Source organism: Cervus elaphus, chromosome 14, assembly GCF_910594005.1.
Source record: "Cervus elaphus chromosome 14, mCerEla1.1, whole genome shotgun sequence".
NCBI lineage: Eukaryota > Metazoa > Chordata > Mammalia > Artiodactyla > Cervidae > Cervus > Cervus elaphus.
Window position 1 is genome coordinate 38,496,261 of NC_057828.1, and position 23,813 is coordinate 38,520,073.

General features: G+C 35.4%; 1 protein-coding gene across 1 annotated transcript in view; it reads right to left on the bottom strand.

The window, feature by feature from the left end:
• NME7 (NME/NM23 family member 7) overlaps positions 1-23,813 on the bottom strand; it is a 226,717-nt gene that overhangs the window by 154,279 nt on the left and 48,625 nt on the right. Inside the window, exons 4-7 of the mRNA XM_043924726.1 lie at positions 20,956-21,066; positions 16,238-16,288; positions 14,537-14,744; positions 9,026-9,134 (exon numbers count right to left, since the gene is read on the bottom strand). Coding sequence (XP_043780661.1) covers positions 9,026-9,134; positions 14,537-14,744; positions 16,238-16,288; positions 20,956-21,066 — 479 coding nt within the window. The remainder of the gene's footprint in view (positions 1-9,025; positions 9,135-14,536; positions 14,745-16,237; positions 16,289-20,955; positions 21,067-23,813) is intronic.

Sequence of the window (23,813 nt, forward strand, 5' to 3'; positions counted from 1 at the left end):
AGACATTTGAGTATAGATAGATATTTCACTTGTACTATATATCACTAGGCTTTGAAGAGAGTCTAAGATTCCTGATACACACATCACAGTTGGTAGGTGCTAGTGCTTTGGCTGCCTAGCAACAGATGTTTTTTTATTCCAGTCAGGTAAAGAGCAAGCCCTGACTTTCAACAATAAAAGACACAGTGACTTTTCATTGCTTTGTCATTGGTTAAAAAAAAAACCAAACCCTATAATCATAAAGGCACACAATTAGGCCTGGAATAAATCTGTTCAATCCTCCTGCTTTCACATAGTAACATGCAAATAATCAAAACCACTCATCCTCTAAATGTCTCCCTAGAGATATCAGCCAGCACCAAGTTTATCCACTAAGGAGGACTTCTTGACTCTTAAGAGTTTGACATTATTATGCAGTGCCAAAAATGTACAATTAGAATATGTGCATTTTATGTTATATAAGTTATACATCAATAAAGTTATTTAAAAATTAAAAAGGAAAACATTTTCACACCAATAAATTGGAAGATGGGAAAAGAAAATCTCAGTGGTTGCTTAAAGCATTCTAAAGTCTGTCTTTGGAAAAATTTGGAGTGAACAAGCTCAAATTTTATTAATATGATTTATTAGAGTTAAGTATTAAAGATGCTAAAAATTAAGTAGAAATTCAAATTTTAAGATGCTAAAACTAATTAAGTAGAACCAATTTAAAAATATGGGCTTCCCTGGTGGCTCAATGGTAAAAAATCCACCTGCCAAAAAGAAAACATGGGTTCAATCCCTGGTCCATGAAGATCCCGGGTAGATCCCTGAAGAAGGAAATGGAAACCCACTCCAGTATTCTTGCCTGGAGAATTTCATGGACAGAGGAGCCTGGTGAGCTACAGTCCATGGGGTAGCAAAAGAGTTGAACATGAGCTGGACACAACTTAGCGACTGAACAAATGAATTAAAAAATATATACTCTATATCAGAGGTCAGTAAACTTTTTCCATAAAAGGTAAGACAGTTAATACTTTAGGCTTTTCAGGATTTACTATTATCTGTCACAGCTACTCAATCACACTAATGCAGCAATAAAAGCAGCAATAGACAATATATAAATGAATGAGTATGGCTGTGTTCCAATAAACTTTATTTTTTTTTAAAAAAACATTTATTTGGCTGCACCAGGTGTTAATTGTGGCACGTGGGATCTTCCAACTTGTTATGGCCTCTGGGATATTTAGTTGCAGATTGTGGGGTCTATTTCCCTCACCAGGGATCGAACCCAGGCCTGCTGCTTCAAGAGCACAGAATCCTAACCATTGGACCACCAGGGGAGTCCCGAATAAAACTTTATTTATAAACCAAGGCAGCTGGTCCAACTTAGCCCAATGGCTGTAGTCTGCTGATCCCCTCTCTAGGGCTTTCAAATTGGCAGATAAACAATAGAGAAAGAGGGAAATAAAAATTTATCCATCTAACAGAAGGTGGAAAGAGCTGGGGGGTTAAAGAGAAGGGAGAAGAATGGAAAAAAATCTTAAGCATGATAAAAAAAGGAATCCAAATCAGTTATCACAATAAATGGCAATGAGTTAAATTCAACCATTTCATTACTGCTAGACTGGATTGAAAAAGCAAAAAAATTTTAAATAGAAATGAAATAAAATTCAGTTATAATGATTATAAGATTATATATTATAAGGAAAAGGCTAAAAATTAGAAAAATATATGCCTTCTTTTAAGGTAAACAACAACAAAAAAATTATTGGAACTAAAGTAAGACACTATGTAAGGAACAAAAAGATAGTCACACAAAAAAAGCCTCAAGATAAACAAAGCAGCCCAAATTGAAAGGAGAAAAGACAAATTCATAATAATAGATAATTTTAACATGGAAGAATTCAACCAAGTTTTTTTCAGAAGCTGATTATTCAAGCAGACCAAAAAAAGCACAATTTGGGGCAACCAAGTTTGAATTAATAACTACTTACATATAAACAGAGAACAAGGCAGCAACATCCTTCTTTTCAAACACACATTGGAATTTTTTTTAAATGAGTCACTAGTTAAGTCACAAAGGACAACAACAAATTTCAAAGAAACAAACATCACAGAGACCACATTCTCTGACAACATTCAGATACTAAAGACTCCTAAGTAACACATTCCCTGGTGACTCAGACGGTAAAGAATCTGCCTGCAACGCAGCAGACCGGGGTTCAATCCCTGGGTTGGGAAGATCCCCTAGAGAGAGGAATGGCAACCCACTCCAGTGTTCTTGCCTGGAGAATCCCTTGGACAGAGAAGCCTGGTGGGCTACAGCCCACGGGGTCACAAGAAGTTGGACATGACTGAGCAACTAACACTTTATTTCACTTTCTTCTCTTAAAAGAAAAATTACACGAGGAGTACAAAATATTTTTTAAAATATGACAATGAAACAAATACTGTTCCTATAATCAGAGTTTGTAATACAGTAGAGGTAAAATGAATGATCACTCAAAAATTAATATATATTATGTATTATAGCTATATATGTATATACATGCATACACACATACACATATAATTACACAATATATAATAGCAAACCATGCTAAGTGCCATAAAGGAAAAGCAGAGAGTGCCAAGAGAACACATCATTTGGCGCTTCCCTGAGAAAAATGACATTTTGTGGGGTGGGAGAAGGAGGAAGGGATGCACATCCCAGGCAAAGGAAAGTAGTAGAAAGGCCCTGAGGAGAAAAGGAACAAGGGGGAGCTTCCGGAGTGCAGGAGCAAGGGACAGAGTAACCTGAAATACATAAAAATAAATTACACCTAGGAAAAGACTTCAACTTTAAAAACAGGATAAAACAAAATAAGAACTGAGTAATACTCCACTGTATAGATGCACCACATCTTCTTTATACCCTCCTCTGCTGATGGACATTTAGGTTGCTTTCACATCCTGGATATTGTACGTAGTGCTGCAATGAACATTGGGGTACATGTATCTTTCAGAATTACGGTTTTCTCTGGGTATATGCCCAGGAGTGGGATTGCTCAGTCAAACGGCCCTATTTTTAGTGTTTTAAGGAACCTCCATACTGTTCTCCATAGTGGCTGTACCAATTTACATTCCCACCAACAATGTATGAGGGTTCCCTTTTCTTCACACTCTCTCCAGCATTTACTGTTTGCAGATTTTTTTGATAATGGCCATTCTGATAGGTGTGAGGTAATACTTCATTGTAGTTTTAGTTTACATTTCTCTAATAACCAGTGATGGTGATGCTGAGCATCTTTTCATGTATTTGTTGGCTATCTGTATGTCTTCTCTGGAGAAATGTCTATGTAGGCCTTCCACCCATTTTTTGTTTGGATTCTTTTTTTGATATTGAGCTGCTTGAGTATTTTGGAGATTAATCCCTTGTCAGTTGCTTCATTTGCAAATATCTCCTCCCATTCTGAGGGCTATCTTTTAGTCTTATTTATGGTTTCCTTTGCTGTGCCAAAGCTTTTACATTTAATTAGGTCCTATTTGTTTATTTTTGTTTTTATTTTCACTACTCTAGGAGGTGGGTCAAAAAAGATCTTGCTGCAATTTATGTCAAAGAATGTTTTCCATGTTTTCCTCTAAGAGTTTTACAGTATCCAGCCTTACATAGAGGCAATAGAATATTACTCAGCCATAAAAAGAAACAAAATTGTGCCATCTGCAGAGACATGGATGGACCTAGGGACTGTCATACAGACCGAAGTCAGAAAGAGAAAAACAAGCATCATATAATATCACCTATATGTGGAATCTAGAAAAATGATACAGATGAACTTAGTTACAGAGCATAAATAGAGACACAGATAGAGGGAATAAACATATGTATACCAAGGGTCAGGGGTGGGGTGGTGAGATTAATTGGGAGATTGGGATTGACATATATACACCATGCATAAAATAGACAACTAATGAGAAGCCGCTGTATAACATGGGAACTCTATTCAGTGTTCTGTGGTGACCTAAATGGGAAGGAAATATAAGAGAGAGGGGATATATATATATGAATAACTGATTGTCTTTGCTCCATCAGAAACTAATACAACTTGTAAGACAACTCTGTGTGTGTGAAAGTCGCTCAGTCGTGTCCAACTCTCTATGATCCCAAGGACTATACAGTCCATGGAATTCTCTAGGCCAGAATACTGGAGTGGGTAGCCTTTTCCTTCTCCAGGGGATCTTCCCAACCCAGGGATCAAACCGGGGTCTCCTGCATTGCAGGCAGATTCTTTACCAACTGAACTATTAGGGAAGCCTAAGGCAACTATACTCCAATAAAAATTAATTTTAAAATGAAAATAAAAACAGTTCAAAAGAACAACGATTGTTATAATCAAATTAAACATCTTTAGAAATATAAAAAGTATAAACATAAATAAATATATTTATATATTTATTTATAATATTATATATTTGTTATATTATTATAATATTATATTATAAAATATATAATATTATATTATTATATATTATATATATTATAATATATATTTATATAAATTTATATGTAAATATAAATAAATATAAAAATATAAAAAATATTCCCATTTAACTGAAAAATTTTAAGAAAGTATTCTAAAGTTACAGTTTTTAAGAACTTGTTATTCATCTCTTAACCATTACCTTGACCAGAACAGCATTCATTTCTCCAAGTTCCATCTTAAACTATAAGTATCTTCCACCCAGTTATGATTTTTAAAACTACATTTAAGATATTCAGATTACCCTTCATACCTATCAGGAATGGCTTTCCACAATTAGTTGATCTCAATGGAGTAGCACAAATATCACAAATAATTCCAGCTGTGGAATCAAACAGCCCTGGATTTCAAGTTATAACCTGCCCCTTCTAATTCTTAGATTCCACGTCAGTAAAATGGGATTAATAATCAAAATTGATGATGGGGATTTATAGGGTCTAAGTGATAACCCATGTAGTTGCAGGATAGTATAATGTGGTAAAATGAAGACAAATTTGGTTCAAATCCCAACCCTACCACCTAAGAGTTGAGGGACTTTGGGCAAGTCACTTAACATCTCACTGCCTAGGTTTCTTCCTCTGTGGCATGCATTTCAAATAATACCGAGCCTCACAGTTTTAAGAATTAAATAATTAGTGTAAGGTACTGATCACCCCATAAACATGAACTACAATTAGTATTAATAATATAAAACTATTGTTGTTCTATACTTCTTTCTAACAGTCTCATTAATAAGATTTGAGGAGATTTCCTTCTACTCTGCCCTCAGTCAAGACATTACAACTGACAATCCTAGGGGCTCTCATTTCCCTCTAAAGGGTACTAGACGTCAGAACATATTAGCAGGCAAATTTCACTATTTCTAAAAGGTTTTCAGTAGCCTAATGCACAACTACTTTGTTAGGACCATTAAAAGCAATCCTTCCTAAAGACTGGGATTCTTTAGTAGGAACTAACAAAACTCTTGAGATTCCTTATAAGTGAATACATTGATGACTTCAATCAAAGTCCTCATAACTTACAAATTCATTAGATATTTTTAAATACCTATAATTTTGTGCTTCAAAAATACATGCGAAGCTCCATACAAAGTCAAGAGTTTTATATGCACAATAGTTCAATGCACCTATTGTACATACCCTTCAACTGTTTACTCCTTCAGATAGGATAAAACAATCACAGTTTTAGAGTTTAACTCTTAGCAAAAGTGGGCCCACTCCAAGAATTTTTATTGAAACTGAGATTAACAATGCAATATCCAATCCTTTTATTTATAATTAACATATAATACTAAATTAGTTTCAGGTGTACACTGATTCCGCACTCCGAAATGATCACCACAGTAAGAGGAGTTAACACCAGTCACCACACAAAGCTGTTACAATGTTACTGACTCTTCTATGTGTACATTACATCCTCCTGACCTATTTATTTTATAAATTTGTACCTTTTAATCCCCTTCACCTATTTTGTCCACCTCCCCAAAGCCCTGCCCCTCTGGCAACCACCAGCTTATTCTTGCAATTTGTGAGTCTGTATCTGCTTTGTTTGTTCATTTGTTGTTCATTTTTTAGATTCCACATATAAGTGAAGTCATATGTAAATCCAATCTCTCTATAACAAAAACTATCATGCCTCTTCCATAGTATTCCAGATGCTGAATTACTTGAAGGAAATCCAACACACAAAAAGCTGGGAACTTAACCAAATTCAATCAGCTGAAATTCAGGTGGGCTCCTGTTAGGTAGTAAGTTAGTTTTTAGAGCCAAAACACAACAGAGAGCTACACAATATAATTTACTTTCATAAAAATTTCCTACAGAGTTTCACAGAATAATATCTATTCTATTCTAAACTATCCTGACTTATTTTTCTGAGGAGGAACATACAATCAGAGGGGACAATGTTATGAAAAATGCAGCGAATTGTTTAATGCAGTAATCTGTTAAAAGAAAGGAAGATTTCCAACAAAACTTCAGGGTTCTAATATATCAAAAAGCCTAATGTCTTGACCATTACTAGTGCAAAAGCAGCTCTCCCATATTTGGTTAATATCTCCTGCCCAGTGCCAACAGTAACGGACAATCAGAATAGGTAATTGCTGATAGCTGCCAAAACAACTAGATGGAAGCATTAATCCTACTTCACAGGCTTAAGTTTAGACTTTAAAAAAATAAAGTATTTTGTTCCTCAAACAATAAAGGGATTATCATTCCGTGGATGACAGACGTTGGATTTTGTTAGTATTTTAAAATACTGATTTGTCTCTAAGGCGTCATTCACCTTTACTTAAAAAGTAAAAGATAATGACAGCAGTAGTGGTAGTAGGAATATAGTAGTAATCATAATAGTAATAATGCCTAACACATATAGCACTTTAAGTTCTGGGCACTGTTTAGGACATTAATCTCTACATTTAATCACTTAATCATTTAGTCATGTAACCATTACATTAAGTGCACTTAAACCTTACCACTACCTTGTGAAAAGGGGATACTATTATTCCCATTTTATAGATGAAAAAACAAGGTACCAAGAGGTTAAGTAATTTGTCCAGTATTCCCATAGCTAGTAAGTAGCAGAGCCAGAATACAAATCTACACAGCCTGATTTCAGACTAAAAATAATTCATGTTATCGATGGAATTAAACTAACTAAATACTAAGGACATCAAGACAAACACATTGCATAATTTCTAAATTAGAAAACAAAACAAGAAAATTCACCTTGTTTTTCTTCCCTTTTAAGTCCTAAGTCCCAAATAACAAAATATATCTCAATCTACTTAGGTAAAAAGACTACAATACCCCAAATTTCCACCATTTATTCCACAAAGTAAGCTCTTTTTTTCTAGTTCTCTTAGAAGTGAATCACTGCGTTCATACAGATTAACTAGAATACTAAGAACCAAGGCCGCCTACATCCACATGACTTTATTATCATTTGTGCCAAGAAATTACTGCCCACAAAGATAAAACTGTAAATCAGTAAATAACTTCACTGTTCAGCTCAAGAACCTCCCAAAAGTCTGGTTATCTCAACAACAGACTATTCAAACTGTTTCTTTTTCACGATATTCCTTCAATGGGGCAAGTAACTCAAACAGTTGTATACTTTTAAGACTTGGTTAAGATTCTTGCCTCAATGTTCCTACTAATTCTAAACTATTATATCACAAATTTTACCCCATTTCAATCATATCACTGCACTGACAGACCTACCTTAAATCTCTCAGGGTCACACCTGAAATTCTACACTATCTGCCCATGACCTCTCCATTGTAAAGTCCACTAAGAGACCATCCTGGTGTGATCTCCTTACTGTAGTAAGCAATAAACTCAGCTTTGCTTAATCAACAAGCCTTTTTGGCCCTGGGGGAGTGGACAGTCAATAAAAGATAATATTCCGTTATTCCATTTCAGCTGCTCTCTTAAAAACTCCTTTTTTAAAAAAAAAATCTCCTCTTGGAGACCACAGGTAAAATTAAATGCACCAGGAAACGGATGATTATAGAAAAAGAAACATAAGCCAGCCAGTGGAAGGGGGCCAAGTAAATCTGACTAAATTCAACATGAGACCTGAAACTATATTTCATATAGTCAAGCTTAAGCTGAATTGGCTTAATTATGCATTTCACAATGGTTTAGAATATCCCTAAAATTGAAATTTAAAAATAAAAAATGCCTTGATATGTCAAAGTTTAAATAAAATATTCTGCCATCTGATTAGATTCAACAAAAATTTCTTTTACTTGAACTCATATGCCTCTGCTTTCAGATATCAAATATGAGTATATGAAATATCATTTAAATCCTTAAAGACTAAAAATAATTTAAACCCATATAATACTTAGAAAATAAAAATTTTAAAAATTCATTCATTCATCTATTATTTTATTTAGTATAAATAAATACTATTTATTTAGTATATTCCAGTTTTTTAAAGATGACCTTTTAAATTATACCCCATCTCATTTTCCAAAAGGATTTGGGATGGCTGACAAAAATACACTGAACAGACTAAAACAAACACATGAAGAAAATAAAGGAAAAAATTGCAAACTCTTTCACACACATACACACAAACACACATATGAAAGAACTCTGTTTCAGATACTCAGAACCAGAAGAAGTTTCCAGCTTTCTCAGGAAGGGCATACTGCAGATTTGACAGACGTTGCTTTAAATTAGAAGTGCTGTTTAAGTGAATTAAGTTAATCACAGTATGTGGCTGGGAGAGGAGAAAGCATATTAGAAGTCAGAGAATCAAGATCAGTAACAGGATGAGCATGAGCAGGAACCCAAGGAACACCTTTTAGAAATGCACAAGGAGAAAGACAAATATAAACTCAGATTTTGTCCTCATATTACATCACTTCTATTCATGTGCCTTCAAAAAAGTGAATGGAAATATTAAAACTATACTTTAATTTCAACACCTAACCTATATCAAGAAAACAAATGTTAACAAATTCAGCTATTAGCAGAATGTATTCGCTATATTGTATTTAACACAGTACTTACCTTCACTGACAGCATGGGGCTTAACAATGCAACAAGTAGTACAGTTGGTAAATTTAGCAGTGTTTGCTGGCCCACACACTCCACTGGAAGGAAAAAATAACTCCATTTCCTAAAGACAGAGAGAAATGACTTTGGCACATGTAATTTTGTTATACATCTGTAAAACGACTCAGGAAATGTGCATCAGAGACTACTATCTGTGTACCTCACAGAGGAGCTAAAGTAGAGGGTATGGGGGAAGCGATTGTCCCAGGGAGGCCCCATAGGGTCCTACCCAAATACAATCTCTCTTACTCCTATGAGAGGGGAAGAACAAAGCAATTACTTTTAAAGTTTCACAATACAAATTCTTTCCTGAATTTCCTAAAAATTCTTTTTACAAAGGCTAACTGATGAACTGAACCTTGTTTTAAGTCTTAAAAAGGAACATGTAAAGAAGTATTAAAGCAATGACAATATGTATGATTCTGTCCCAGGAATAAAACTGAGAATGTCTTAACATTTTGAATATTGGACGTAATCAATATACAGTTCCCTATTTTATCCAAAGTATCAGTTTATGAGACATAAGTTCGATTCGAAGCTTTTCATTAAAATGTCTAAAATGCAGTTAAAAATTAGGAAATCTTTACAGAAACAGATGAGTATTCAAGAATCAGAGCTACAGTTAATTAAAATTTACTATATATATATAAATATATATATATAGTACTAGTAAAGTCAAATCACATGAACCTTATTTTATAACCACATACATGCTGTGCTATTTGCTTTGCACATAGTTCATTAAAAGGACAACCCAGCAATTTGAACTGGCCCTGAAGATGGCCACACTAACCAATTTTTCAGACATACGCTTCTCTGCCACTAAGCTTTTACTACTATTATCTCCACTGTTCCCTATAAAGCCAGCTGTCCTCAAAGAATCATGCTAATGTGTAAAGGATCACTTCAAAGATCACTTCCTCCAGGAGGCCTTTACTGATGCTGGCCAATCATCCGTACCCTATACTTCTCCAAGGTTGTGGTTATTTTGGTAATTGCCCCCAAAAAGAACTAACTTGCAGAGCCTTGTAGGTGCTTCGGCATCTAAAACAAAGAGCTCAAAGTAAATACTCATTTTCATTAAATTTAAAAATTGAAAGATAATAGGATGTGTTACTGTACCACACTGGCATGCAGTTTAAAAAAAAACCAACTGGGGGACATCCCTGGTGGTCCAGAGGTTAAGACACTGCACTCCCAGTGCAGGGGTGCAGGTCTGATTGCTGGCTGAGGTGCTAAGATCTAACATGCCTTATGGTGTGGCCAGAAAAACAAATAAAAAACCAATCTGAGGAACTGCTCAAATAGTAGCAAATATACTTGAGTGATTCCAGCATTAATGACTCTTTAGAATTAAAATGTTCAATTCCTTAGACAAGTATCTTTCTATTGTATTAATGCCTTTGCTTATTACTTTTCTTGATGAGTATCACCAAGTACCGTTTGCAAACCTGTACCAGATGCTTTGATTACATATTCTCAGAGAACTTGTATGGTACAGGTGAAAACTCAAATACCTGCAGGGTCCTGGTAGGTAGTGAATGAATGAATGAAGTAAACCTAGTGTGACAAGAAGCTATGGTAGAGGACTGCAAACGGTAAGGACAGGGCCCTTCTACAGAGCCCCTTCTCTGCTTCCTTTTACAAAATTTCTCAGAAGAGATGTCTTCATTCTGTCTTCTTCTCTTCCATTCCCTCTTAAACTTACAACTAATCAGGCTTTCATTCTGTGGAAGTTTACTCATGAAAATCCCCAGCCACCTCCACGTTGCCAAGTACCCTGGTTAATTCTCAGACCTCACCTTACCTGACCCAACAGCATTTGACACAATTGATCCCTACATCCTGGAATGCTTCCATTACTTGGTTTTCTTCCCACCTCACTTGTCACTTCTTCTCGGTCTCCTTTCATGATTTTCTCCTATGAGCAGACCCCTAAGTACTGGTGAAGGGTCTAGTACCATCTATTGTCACTATTCTGTTGTCATTGTCTTGCTGAGGCCCTTGAGTCCCATGGCTTTCAGTGCTCTCTGTATTCTGATGCTTCCTACATTTTAACCTCCAGCCCAACCTCTGCCCTAAACTACACATCCACATTGACATTTCAGATTTAAAACATCCAAAACAGAACTTCTAATTTCCACTGTCTCCCATTAATCTGTTCAATCCCACCTTTTTTCCTTATCCTTCAATTGCACAAGCCAAAAATGAACAACAACAACAAAAAGAAACTAGTAATTCCTGATTCTTCTCCACCTGTCCCACATATCAGGAAATCCTTCAAAATATATCCAGAATCCATCCACTAGCTCCACATCTGTCACTCTGGTCCACGCCACATGCCAACCAACTCTCCCTTTAACAACTTCACTAACCACCGGACTGACCTCCCATTCCAACTTTTCCCACGACACACGTCTCTCCACCCTAACTGGTCCATTATTAACAGTAGTAAGAATGAAACTTATAAAAATCCTGTCACTCCTCTGCACAGTACCCTCCAACATCTCCTGTCTCATTCACAATAAATTTCGAAGTCCCAGATGTCCTACAAGGCCTTATGTGACCTGGTCCCTGGCTATACCTGACCTAATCCTCAAGCTATTTCCATGAAGCTATTTCTGCCCCAGCATCATTGGCCTCACCTCCTTATTGTTCCTTGAGCACAGCAAATCCGTTCCTACCTCAGAATCTTTACATGTATTGTTTCCTTTCTTCCTGGAACACTTTCCCCTGGACATTTGCAAGGCTTTCTCCCTCACTTCCTTTTGATCTCTGCTCAAACCAGAGACTGTAAGGACTTTCTGAATATACTATTTTAACAGCATTCTAGAGACTTCTCTGGTGGTACAGTTGGTTAAGAATCCACCTTTAATGCAGGGGGATGTGGGTTTGATCCCTGGTCGGGGAACCAAGACCTCACATGCTAAGGGGCAACCAAGCCTGTGCGCTGCAACTACTGAGCCTCCTGCCGCAAATAGAAAGCCTCATGCCTCAACTAAGACCGGACACGGCCAAAAATAAAATAACTTTTTTTAAAAAATAGCATTCCACACCTCTACTCCACACACGATCCTTCTAGACTCTGGTCTTTTTCTGTGCCCTTCTCCTGGTATATATATATATTTTTTAATTTATTTATTTTTTCTGTGGGTTTTGTCATACATTGACATGGATCAGCAATAGATTTACACGTATTCCCCATTCAGAGCACTTATCAGTAGACATCAGAGGTATAGATCTGTTTATTTATTATTTGACATTAGAAGAGCTCTAAGCTCCATGAGAAGGAGGACCTTATCTTATTCACAATAGCTTCTCAATAAACATTTTGGAATGACTGAAATTCAGAAGTAGTTTATTTAACATATGAAGAATTTTTATTTATCTACTCTGTACAAATGAGAAAAAAAGGCATTCAGAAGGCTTAAGGAACAAGTCCTTGCGAGTTAATACATGGCAAAGTTATGTTTCAAAATCCAGTCATAATAACTCCAAAGTCCTGAACTTTTTCTATAATATCACCTCTCTTTCAGATGTAAAAAGCAATGCTAGAATGTTCTAACTCTAGTTTAACCAATTATTTGGCCAATTATTTTTGTCTCAACGTCTCTTTTTTGCTCAGTTTAAAAAAAGAAAACCCAAGTTCTTCAAGTACTCATTTATATATGAATAAATATGTATTTAAGGCAAAAATATAAAGATTGCCACTTAAATGTATCTTGGTGAAAGTGAGTAATTCTATGTCTTTGCTTTCTCTTTCTCCTTGTGCTGACTGTCATTATCTGTCCCACCTATTAATCCAGCTAATATTTGCAAGAACACTGTTACTAGGTCATGGTTATATGGCAAGTAGTTTAGAGACTTCAAACAACAAATGTACTGATAATGTCAAACAAAAAACTTCATATTCTTTTGTGATTTCAGCTGCTTTAAACATTCTGCATGAAGTTTTTTCTGAGGTTCTTTGCTATTACTCTAAGTCTTTTATATGTCTCTAAATGACCTAGCAGGAAAGGATAAAGACATGTAACTTTCCCAAAAAATAAAACTCAGACTCAATTTGACCAGCTTTAAGTATACAGTTTTTTGTACTGTGTTTTATACAAATCGTTAAGTATATACTTATAACATTTCATAAATTTCACCCTGATAAGACCCCATATGAAATCTTCTAAAACATTTGACTAATCTACATTCATATCCTTAATCATCATCATAAAATACATTAATAAATGGTTGCCAGTTACAGGTGTCTCTGAAAATTTCACACAGTCATTTTAAATATCACTTTTGTAAAGGACCCAATTTAAGACATTTAAAAAAAATACTGAAATCTACATATTCTAATGTCAAATATGAAATCTGTTCTCAGAAAATAGACCAAGATATAGATGAAATATGAAGTCATATGATCAGTGCACCATTATTACAAATATGAAAAGAATTAGAACCTAACAAAACATCCAAAGGTAAGGAAATGCTGAAGTAAAAATGTTTTATCCATGCAAGAGAATATTCCACAGCCATCAAAACTTAAGGGCTTCCTCACTGTCTCAGCAATAAAAGAATCCACCTACAATGCAGGAGATGTGGGTTCAATCCCTGGGTCAGGAAGATCCCCTGGAGAAGGAAATGGCAACCCACTCCAGTTTTCTTGCCTGGAGAATCCCATGGACAGAGGAGCCTGGCAGGCTACTGTCCATGGGGTTGCAAAGAGTCAGACATGACTGAGCAACTAACACTTTCACTTTCATATCATAAAACTTGCTAGTATTATTCCACTGTATATGTGACCAGACTAAAAACAATCTTAAACTAGCTGAGAAACTCCTCAGAATGTGAAGAGTTAACTTGCATTTCATTAATTCAACATCAGTATAAACCCAGTGGAGTAATACCTTATTTATATAAATTCAAAATGAGAATTATTAATAGAAAAACTTTCATAAACACTAGCTATATGTAGAAAAAGGAAGGATGTTAAGCTTGAAAATATGGTGCCAAGTCTGAGTCAAAGAAAGAATATGTCTTTTTGAATATTCACTTTCCATAAACTGGTATTCTTACAGGAATAATTCATTTACTGATAAGCCTCAGTGATTTAAGTCTGAAACAAAACAAGACAAGTATTTTAAATGGAGAAACTTATTCAGACCATGACTACTTTACCAGTTCTCAAAGGAGATGTATCATTGAAACACTGTTTCAGTTCAGTTGCTCAGTCTTGCCCTGCTCTTTGCCACCCCATGGACTGCAGCACACCAAGCTTCCCTATCCATCACCAACTCCCAGAGCTTGCTCAAACTCATGTCTGTTTAATCACAGGCAAAAGGTCAAAGGTTTCTTCTACTATTAGATCAGCTGCATAAATCCACCTTAAGTCAGCAGTGACAAAATGCTTTACTCTGACATCAAACATTTAGCAAAACCCAAACAAATTAAAATAGTTTAGAAACACCTTACTCTGGCAGCACAAGCTAAAGAATCAGGGCCATGAGCTGCATTCTTTATGCCATCTGTTCCAAAGAGGGCTCTAATGCTTTCAGGAGCATCTGTACGTGCCAGGCCAGAGTTTGCAGGTCCAAGAAGTCTCTTCCATTCACATATAGCATCATCTCGTAAAATCTCCATGGCAATTATAGGTCCACTTGTAATAAACTGGATCAGCTCACTGTGAAACCGGTGAAAGATTGATTTGCTTCATTTTTGTATTAACCAAGGTATCTCTCTTTACAAAGAAATATTACCATTTGAGTATTTAATCATATAGCTAAGAATATGAATATTATCATCTCAGAACTATTGGACATAGTGAATTTTACATGGACAAGGTAAAGTTTTCATAAACTGAGTGTCCTGCAGTAGCCTGGGTCACTACAAATCACTATTGTTGTCAAACCAATTACTGTTAGCAGAAGCATCAATGTTTCAGTGAACTAAGACTATTTCATTGATTTAAAATGCATATTGTTGATCTACTGCTTTTTGCATTGTTCTGAAAGGTACAGAAGAATCTTATTTTCACACAATTTAACATGGTAGTCAAATAAAATCTCAATAGACAAAGTGATGAGTGATATTTTGGAATATATTTGTAGTAAGAATTCAATAATTTCTGTGTAGATTTATTAGAATTCAAAGAATGACAATGAATTTTCAGTCACTAAGCACTGAGTTGGTCTAGTGACATACAAGACATTAAACTAGAAGTTGTAATAATACAAATATATACAAAGACTATAATGAAGAATAATTTCCAAGAGAATTATGGATGCCTATTCTACACAAGGTTTGGGAATATTTTGATAATGCTTTGTTTAAAATAACCTATAACATAATGATTTTCTTATGTAAAACTTGAATAAAACACTATTATGTACAGGACACCAACTAGAATGTCTACCATAGCGTGGCTAATCCTTCTTTATTAGAAAAGTAAGCACTTCTCCTTTGTCAATAGTAATGAGGTACACTAAATTTACTTAACTTTAAATACAACCCAAATATTTAGAACACAGATTCACTTTCTAACATATTTGTTGCTATATTTCAAACAGCAAAATGTGTACCAAACAATTTAGTTAACATAAGGGTTCTACGAACAATGTTTTACATACATGAGAATACCATTAATAGTTCAACAAAAATGTAATTATTACTCTATTTTTATTCTATTGAAATCTAAAAAGAAAGCTATGCTCATTATAATTTAAACAGTTCATGCCATTTGCTTCTGATTAAAGTTTAGTATATTTATTTAACAAAGAATTTTTACCTAGTAAAAGAAGAGGGGGGAAAAACACCAATTCTTAGAAAAAAAGCTCCCTGCAGTTGCAAAATGTTGCCAAGGACTTTTTTTTTTAGATATTTTTATTTTATTTATTTGCCCCACTGGGTCTTAGCAGTGACATGCAGGATCTTCAGTTGAGGCATGTGAACTCTAGTTGTGGCATGTGGGATCTAGTTCCCTGACCAGGGACCGAACTAGGGCCCCCTGCATTGGGAGTGCAGAGTCTGAGCCACTGGACCACCAGGGAAGTCCCTGCTAAGGACTTTTTGACAAATTATTCTCATGTAACAGATTTTTGAATTGTGAAATTATAACTCCTTAGTTTTCCACAATATCCTCCATTATACACCATGAGTCCTGAATTCAGTACTTACTTTAAAAAGGGCCTTGACTGATGGTCTATGTGAAAATCTGTTGCTTCTTTCCTGTAAATTATCAAAGTGACAAAAGTTAAGAATTATGTAAGGAAATCAACATATATTAATAAAATAATGAAATTCTCTATTTGATCCATATGTGAATTAAGGACATTTCACCACATATTCTGCTCAAATACCCCCTTTCAAATTTTTGCTAGTATGCATATCTAAGTTAAGATGTAAAATTAAAATGAATAAAAGAGGCAATATTTACTGTTCATGTTCAAGTCTATACTATCTTCCTTTTACCTAGCATCTTTATCATTCTAAAAACAGAGTTTTCAGATCTGAAAGAGACACGTGCACCCCAATGTTCATCGCAGCACTGTTTACAATAGCCAGGACATGGAAGCAACCTAGATGCCCATCAGCAGATGAATGGATAAGGAAGCTGTGGTACATATACACCATGGAATATTACTCAGCCGTTAAAAAGAATTCATTTGAATCAGTCCTAATGAGATGGATGAAACTGGAGCCCCTTATACAGAGTGAAGTAAGCCAGAAAGATAAAGAACATTACAGCATACTAACACATATATATGGAATTTAGAAAGATGGTAACGATAACCCTATATGCAAAACAGAAAAAGAGACACAGAAGTACAGAACAGACTTTTGAACTCTGTGGGAGAAGGTGAGGGTGGGATGTTTCAAAAGAATAGCATGTATACTATCTATGGTGAAACAGATCCCCAGCCCAGGTGGGATGCACGAGACAAGTGCTAGGGCCTGGTGCACTGGGAAGACCCAGAGGAATCGGGTGGAGAGGGAGGTGGGAGAGGGAGGTGGGAGGGGGGATCGGGATGGGGAATACGTGTAAATCTATGGCTGATTCATATCAATGTATGACAAAACCCACTGAAATGTTGTGAAGTAATTAGCCTCCAACTAATAAAAAAATTTAAAAAAAAAAAAAAGAAATTTCAGGTGTTAAAAAAAATTTAAAAAAAATAAAAACAAAGTTTAACATATGACCAATAAGATTTACTGTTTTTTAAAGTTCACATAAGTTGAACATCAAAAAATATGTAATCTTTATCAATGAAAAGAAAAATATTAATTATTACAAAGATATTTACAAATTCAAAAGCTTTTACTTTCTTCTATAGGCTTTAACTTGAGAGCCTAGGCTAGAATTTTAACTTAATAGTTAAAATTTTCTTCCTTAAATAGACTGCTCCAAAAGAAAGACTTGTGTTTTTAAAGACTGCTTGACAAATTATGCACATCAATGTACTCTTACTGGTTATTACTATATTAAAAACTAATGCTTGAACTTACATCCTCCCCAAAAAGGGATAATACAGAGATATTCAGAAATCTGAATTTTTCAGCGGCAATCAGGATTTACTTTTTAAATTTATAGTCCCACAACCATGGAGAAAATGAATAGGATAATGGAAGTTAACACATATTGAAAAAGTTATTTAGACTTTTCAGCTAATCAAACCAAGTGTCTCAAACTCATACAGTTTTCTCAAAGGCTTGAAACAGTTCATAGTATGTGACAAACATATGTCAACATCAATTTTTTAAAATAGCAAAGTATCTGCTAACAAAGGATTAAACTTTCAGGCTTGATAATTTAGTATGCAATGCATTAAGATTTTATAGGTTACTTGATCAACCATGTCCAACTCTGCGAACCCATGGACTGTAGTCCACTAGGCTTCTCTATCCATGGAATTCTCCAGTTAAGAATACTGGAGTAGGTAGCCATTACCTTCTCCATGGGATCTTCCCAACCAAGGGATCAAATCCAGGTCTCCTGCATTGCAGGCTGATTCTTTTTAAGCCACCAGGGGCTTGACGCGATGCTTTAAGATCTTATGGGCCCATTAAAAAATAAATTCATATAATAATTCACATAATGAATTCATATAATAATTCATATATCAGGATATACTTTTATTCAAACCAAGTGTACTAAAATATTCTCTTTGGCCATGAAGAGATTATGAAAGTATACTACGCAAGAATAGAAAACAAAATTTGCCCCAAGACACAGAAGGGGAAGAAAACATATTCTTCTAGAGCCTATTATATGCCAACGTCTAAATTTTATTATTCCCCACAACAATAGGTTTGATTGAAATAGGTATGATCATCTTCATTTTACATTTAAAAATAATGTAGTTCAGCATGATTACATAACTTATCCGGACCAAAATGCTACTCAGTAAAGGAAGGACAAGGAGATGTGAATCCGAATCTCTGATTGCTTATGACCTTTGTGTCACCAATTTCAGAAAAATAAACATAAAAACTCTAGAGGGTAAGCAGCAGAATTCACAAAACCGATATGGATAATCTGTATTGCATGCTAAAATGAGGTAAAACTCTGAAAAATTCAACTGGGGAGTATTTTAGAAGAGTTAGCAGTGAGACTACTAATCTGACCAATTCTACAGAACTATTAAGAAAACAAAATCATCTTTAACACTAATAAAAACTATTAATTGCTGAAAGTATTTTATTGTTTTCTTCTAACATGTCACTGACTCCACAGTTACTTTCAGTCAAAACCTATCACTGAAACCAAAATGAGTTCATGAATTTTTTTCCTCATCACTTTTATTTAATTCCTCCCTTAAAAGGCTTAGATGGAAACAAGTGCATCACCACCTATAGAAGTCTTTTCTGTTCTTGTTTTGTTATGTTTTCTTGTGTTTTCATAACATTCTCACAATGATCCATTAATTATTTTACGAAATATTTACTTAACGCCTACTTTGAATCAGGCCCTGATCCAAGAACTAGAAGTACAGTTAAATGGAACCCAGCTGCTGCTTTTCAGATACCGGCGTGAGGGAGGAGCTGACATTTGAGCAAGTAAGTTTTGAGAAGATTTAAGCTTTGGGAGACGCTTCTCTGTGGGTCTCTTGCCTTCCTAACACATCTGATTGGGTATGCCAAGAATGCAAGGCCCCAACTACTCTTTATCCTAGCCATTTCTTGGAGTTATGTTTATAGTGAGTGACTTTGAGGGATGAGGTCATGTCTCTTTAGTACAAAGAGCAGACTTGTTTACAGCTTGCTAATGAAACAGTGGGTAACCTGAGTTCAACCCTCCTCAGCTGTGATGCAATCAACTATGTGTGCAACATCTACCCAGGCCCATCTCATATTAGTCTCATATTATTCTCACAGGACATGAAGGCAACGGGAACCAACAGAAACCTGATGTTCATGCTGCTAATTGAACCTAATCAAGCCCTGTGTCCCTGGCTCAGAAGTCTCATATCTTCTGCTAGCATCCCTGAGAGAATAACACACTAACTTATTAACTATTAAGTTAGGTAAAATCCAAGACTTGACAGTAATATTAATAGAGATGTATGTGGTGCTATGAACAATTTAAACAGCCATTAAGTTTTTTGGGGCAGCTTTATTGTGGGAAGTTTGATGCCAGATTACACCTCCAGTGTTTGATAGAGACATAAAAAAGTTTGAATGTCACTAACACTATTCAAAGTCATCTTTCAGAATTCAGCCCCATTGCCGGCTGTAAGGGCAAGCATCTTCAATACAGACAGAAACGGGACAAATCTAACTATGCTCATAAGGATCATGACCTCTGTTTCTACTAAGTAACAATGATAGCACTAGTAAGTACTATACTACCACCACTAACAGCTAACACCTATATGCGCTTACTGTGTGCAACAATTTTTCAAAGCAGTTTACCTTTATTAAGCTCACATAACCCTCATAACCACTTTACAATACTGGTGATGTTATAACCTCCATTTAGCAGATGAAGAAACTGAAACAGAGAAGTAAGTTGTACAGAGCCACAACCTAAACTGGCTCTAGATTCTGTGCTCTGAAATAGATGTCTGCCTTTCTAGAATGTGTGTAAGCTGGGAGATCTTACACAGGGGAAAATTTCAAATTGTCTTTTTTGGGGGTAAAATTCAGGATGTTTTGTTAAGGTTTCTAGGGAGCAGACTTCTCAATATTGAATTTCTACTGCTATCCATTGTCCCTGTTCTCATAGAGACAAAAAAGCAACTGTCCCATGGGAGAGAGAGCCAGGAACAGCAGTGAGAAGACACCTAACCAAACAAACATAAATCACCAGAGTAAGTAACACAACTGCTGGGTCCAGCCCTGCCTAACAACTACACTAATCCCCTTACCTTACAGTGAGTCTAACTTTCACTAAATAACTTAGAAAACATCTGGTCAAATAAAATGGCTTGCTTTTCAGAACAGTAAATAGGTATATCTACCAATTACATATAATATGTTGGGAGGAACGAAAACATTGCCAAACTAAAACACTTCCGAGCACATCACTGTTGAAATCTCAACAGTAAGAGTTCCTTGTCAAATATGAATAATCTAATATTCATTTCTTCTATAATTTCTATACAATGTGTTATATAAAAGATTACAGATATGAAACACTGATGGGGTTATGAAAGAAAATAAAGAATTAATGTCTAATAAATAGTTAATAGTTATTAGTGTAACCTGAAAATTCCTACTTGCTTAGAGTTCAATCATAATTTACATATCTGATTACCGTTATCTTATATTTTCTCATTCTAATAAGATTACTATTCTTTGTCATTCTGTGGAAGTTTTTAAACAACAACATGAAAGATAATTTTTTTAAAAAAGGAACCAGACATTATATAACTGAAAATGATCAAAAAATTTACCTTGATAGCATCATCATTTTGAGTTTGGTTAGAGTAAATCCAGCTTTGTTTATTATTTCAATTATTTCTCCAGCTTTTGATACTGCATCTGGTTTAATCAGGGCTAATGTTCTGTAAGGACATACATTTAAAAATAAAAATAGTTCAGCAGTTTTTACTTATAATACCTAATCAGAGGTCATTTCCATTAAAATCTTAGCTCAAAGTGAATTATAAAGAGAAATGTATTAACAGTCTCTTAAAAACTTATATAATGCTATTCTCTCAAATCATCCCACCCTTGCCTTCTCCCAGAGTCCAAAAGTCTGTTCTTTATATCTGTGTCTTTTTTGCCGTCTCACATATAGGGCCTCGGTTACTGTCTTTCTAAATTCCATATATATGCATTAACATACTGTACTGGTGTTTTCCTTTCTGACTTACTTCACTCTGTATAATGGGCTCCAATTCACTCTGTATAATTAGCCTCCAATTAAAATAAATAAATAAATAAAAACTTATACAATGGAAGTTTACTATTTTTCCCAAGGAAATAAAAATCAGTACCCAATCTATAAAATGAGTAATAAAAGGTTAGAGGAAAAAAAAGTTAAGACTGTGATTTTAAATATGCCCACATAAGAAAACATAGGTGTTTAAAAACACTTCTATTTCTTAGCATTTTATAAAAGACAACAATTTTCTAAAAAGTTGCATTAAACATATTATCACCTTGATTTCTGGTCTCTTAAACTTTAACACGTGTATGCCATGCAGTCAGTTCAGCACTGATTTGGAAATAATTATAAATTCTTCTGTTAACACTTTATTCATAGCATGAATCATGTATAAAGAAATAAATGCCTCCCTACCTGACAGCGTTTACGACTAGCAAACACCCTGCTAACACGTTTTCTCACTATGTTTTTAGTTGGAGGATAGTTGCTTTACAATGCTGTGTTGGTTTCTGCCATGCAAAGCATGACTCAGTCATAAGCATACATATGTCCCCTCCCTCTTGAGCCCCCCTTCCATCCCCTAGCCATCCCACCCCTCTAGGCTGTCACAGAACACCCGGCTGCGCTGCCTCTGTCCTGCAGCAAATTCACACCAGCCTCTGTCTTACTTACCGTAGTGTCTATGCTTCAGTGTCACTCTCTCAATTCGCCCCACCCCCAACACCTCGCCCCACTGTGGCCACAAGTCTGTCTCAATGTCTAGGTCTCTACCGCTGCCCTGCACATAGGTTCATCAGCACCATTTTTCTAGATTCCATACACTTGTGTTAATATACAATATTTGTCTTTCTCTTTCTGATTTACTTCACTCTGTGTAACAGGCTCTAGGTTCATCTGCCTCACTAGAACTGACTCAAACCACATTTTCTTTCTAAGAGGATACATCAGAGCTATGCATTTTCCCCTCCGAAGCCACAGAATGCATAGATTTTTGGAGCTGGAGAGCACCTTAGTTTCCTGATTTTACTAACAAGGAAATGAAGCCCAGAGAGGTTACTCTCCAAAGCTCGGTCACACAACAGGTCTGTGGCATTTTCAGGACAAAACACCAGCTCACACGAATCCTGGGTAGTCTGTGCTCCTTCCACACCACAAATAAAGTTACTATTAATATATTAAAAAAAGCATAATCACAAATCCTCAAGATTAATACTTGCACATACAAGGTAAAATCAGATTAGTTGGAGTAATTCTGCTCATATGACACACAAAATAAGATTAAAAAGTTGCTGCCACTTTCCTTTTATTTTCAGTTGTTCTGATATGCTGGTATTAATTCAAGGAATCTATAAAAAGAGAATGGTTGACTTTTTCATAGTGGACTTTTTTTCCCCCAATGAGACAAACTTAGCTAAGGATATAATGATAAAAATAGCCTTACATTTGGATGTAACTTACGTGTGTGTTAGTCATTTAGTTGTATCTGACTCTTTGAAACCCCATGGACTGCAGCCTGCTTGGCTCCTCTGTCCATGGAATCCTAAAACTTATGGCTGGCTTTTAAAACTTTTAAATAACAAAAGCTGTTCATTTTAGTCTGATAGAGCTTGTCATAAATGGACTATCTTTTATTTTGAAGCAAGTGAGTCATTTATAGCATTTTACAAGGCTTCATTGAAGATACAATTATCACTTCTTAGCTCAATAGTTTAAATATTGTTAAGGCCAAACTAATCCATGATTGTTTATGCTAAGCTCTAGAAATGTCTTCAGGAACCAAAACTCTTAAAGAAAATATAAAACATATCGGCAGTGAACAAGAAGCAATGTGAAAAATTTTGCAGTTTAGTTTAAAATGCAGTTTCATTTTCCCTTTAAATGCCTACAGGAGACAAAGCGTTGATTCAGTCAGTTCAGTTCAAGAGAACACACTGGTCATAGCAAACCCCTCTTCCAACAACACAAGAGACAACTCTACACATGGACATCACCAGACGGTCAATACCAAAAGCAGACTGATTATATTCTTTGCAGCCAAAGATGGAGAAGCTTTACACAGTCAGCAAAAACAAGACCTGGAGCTGACTGTGGGTCAAATCATGATCTCCTTATTGTCAACTTCAGACTTAAACTGAACAAAATAGGAAAAACCACTAGACCATCACGAATGACCTAAATCAAATCCCTTACGATTATACAGTGGAAGTGACAGATTCAAGGGATTAGATCTAATAGACAGAGTGCCTGAAGAATCATGGACGGAGGTTTGTGACATTGTACAGAAGGCAGTGATCAAGACCATACCCAAGAAAAAGAAATTCAAAAAAGCAAAATGGTTGTCTGAGGAGGCCTTACAAATAGTTGTGAAAAGAAAAGAAATGAAAGGCAAAGGAGAAAAGGAAAGATATACCCATTTGATTA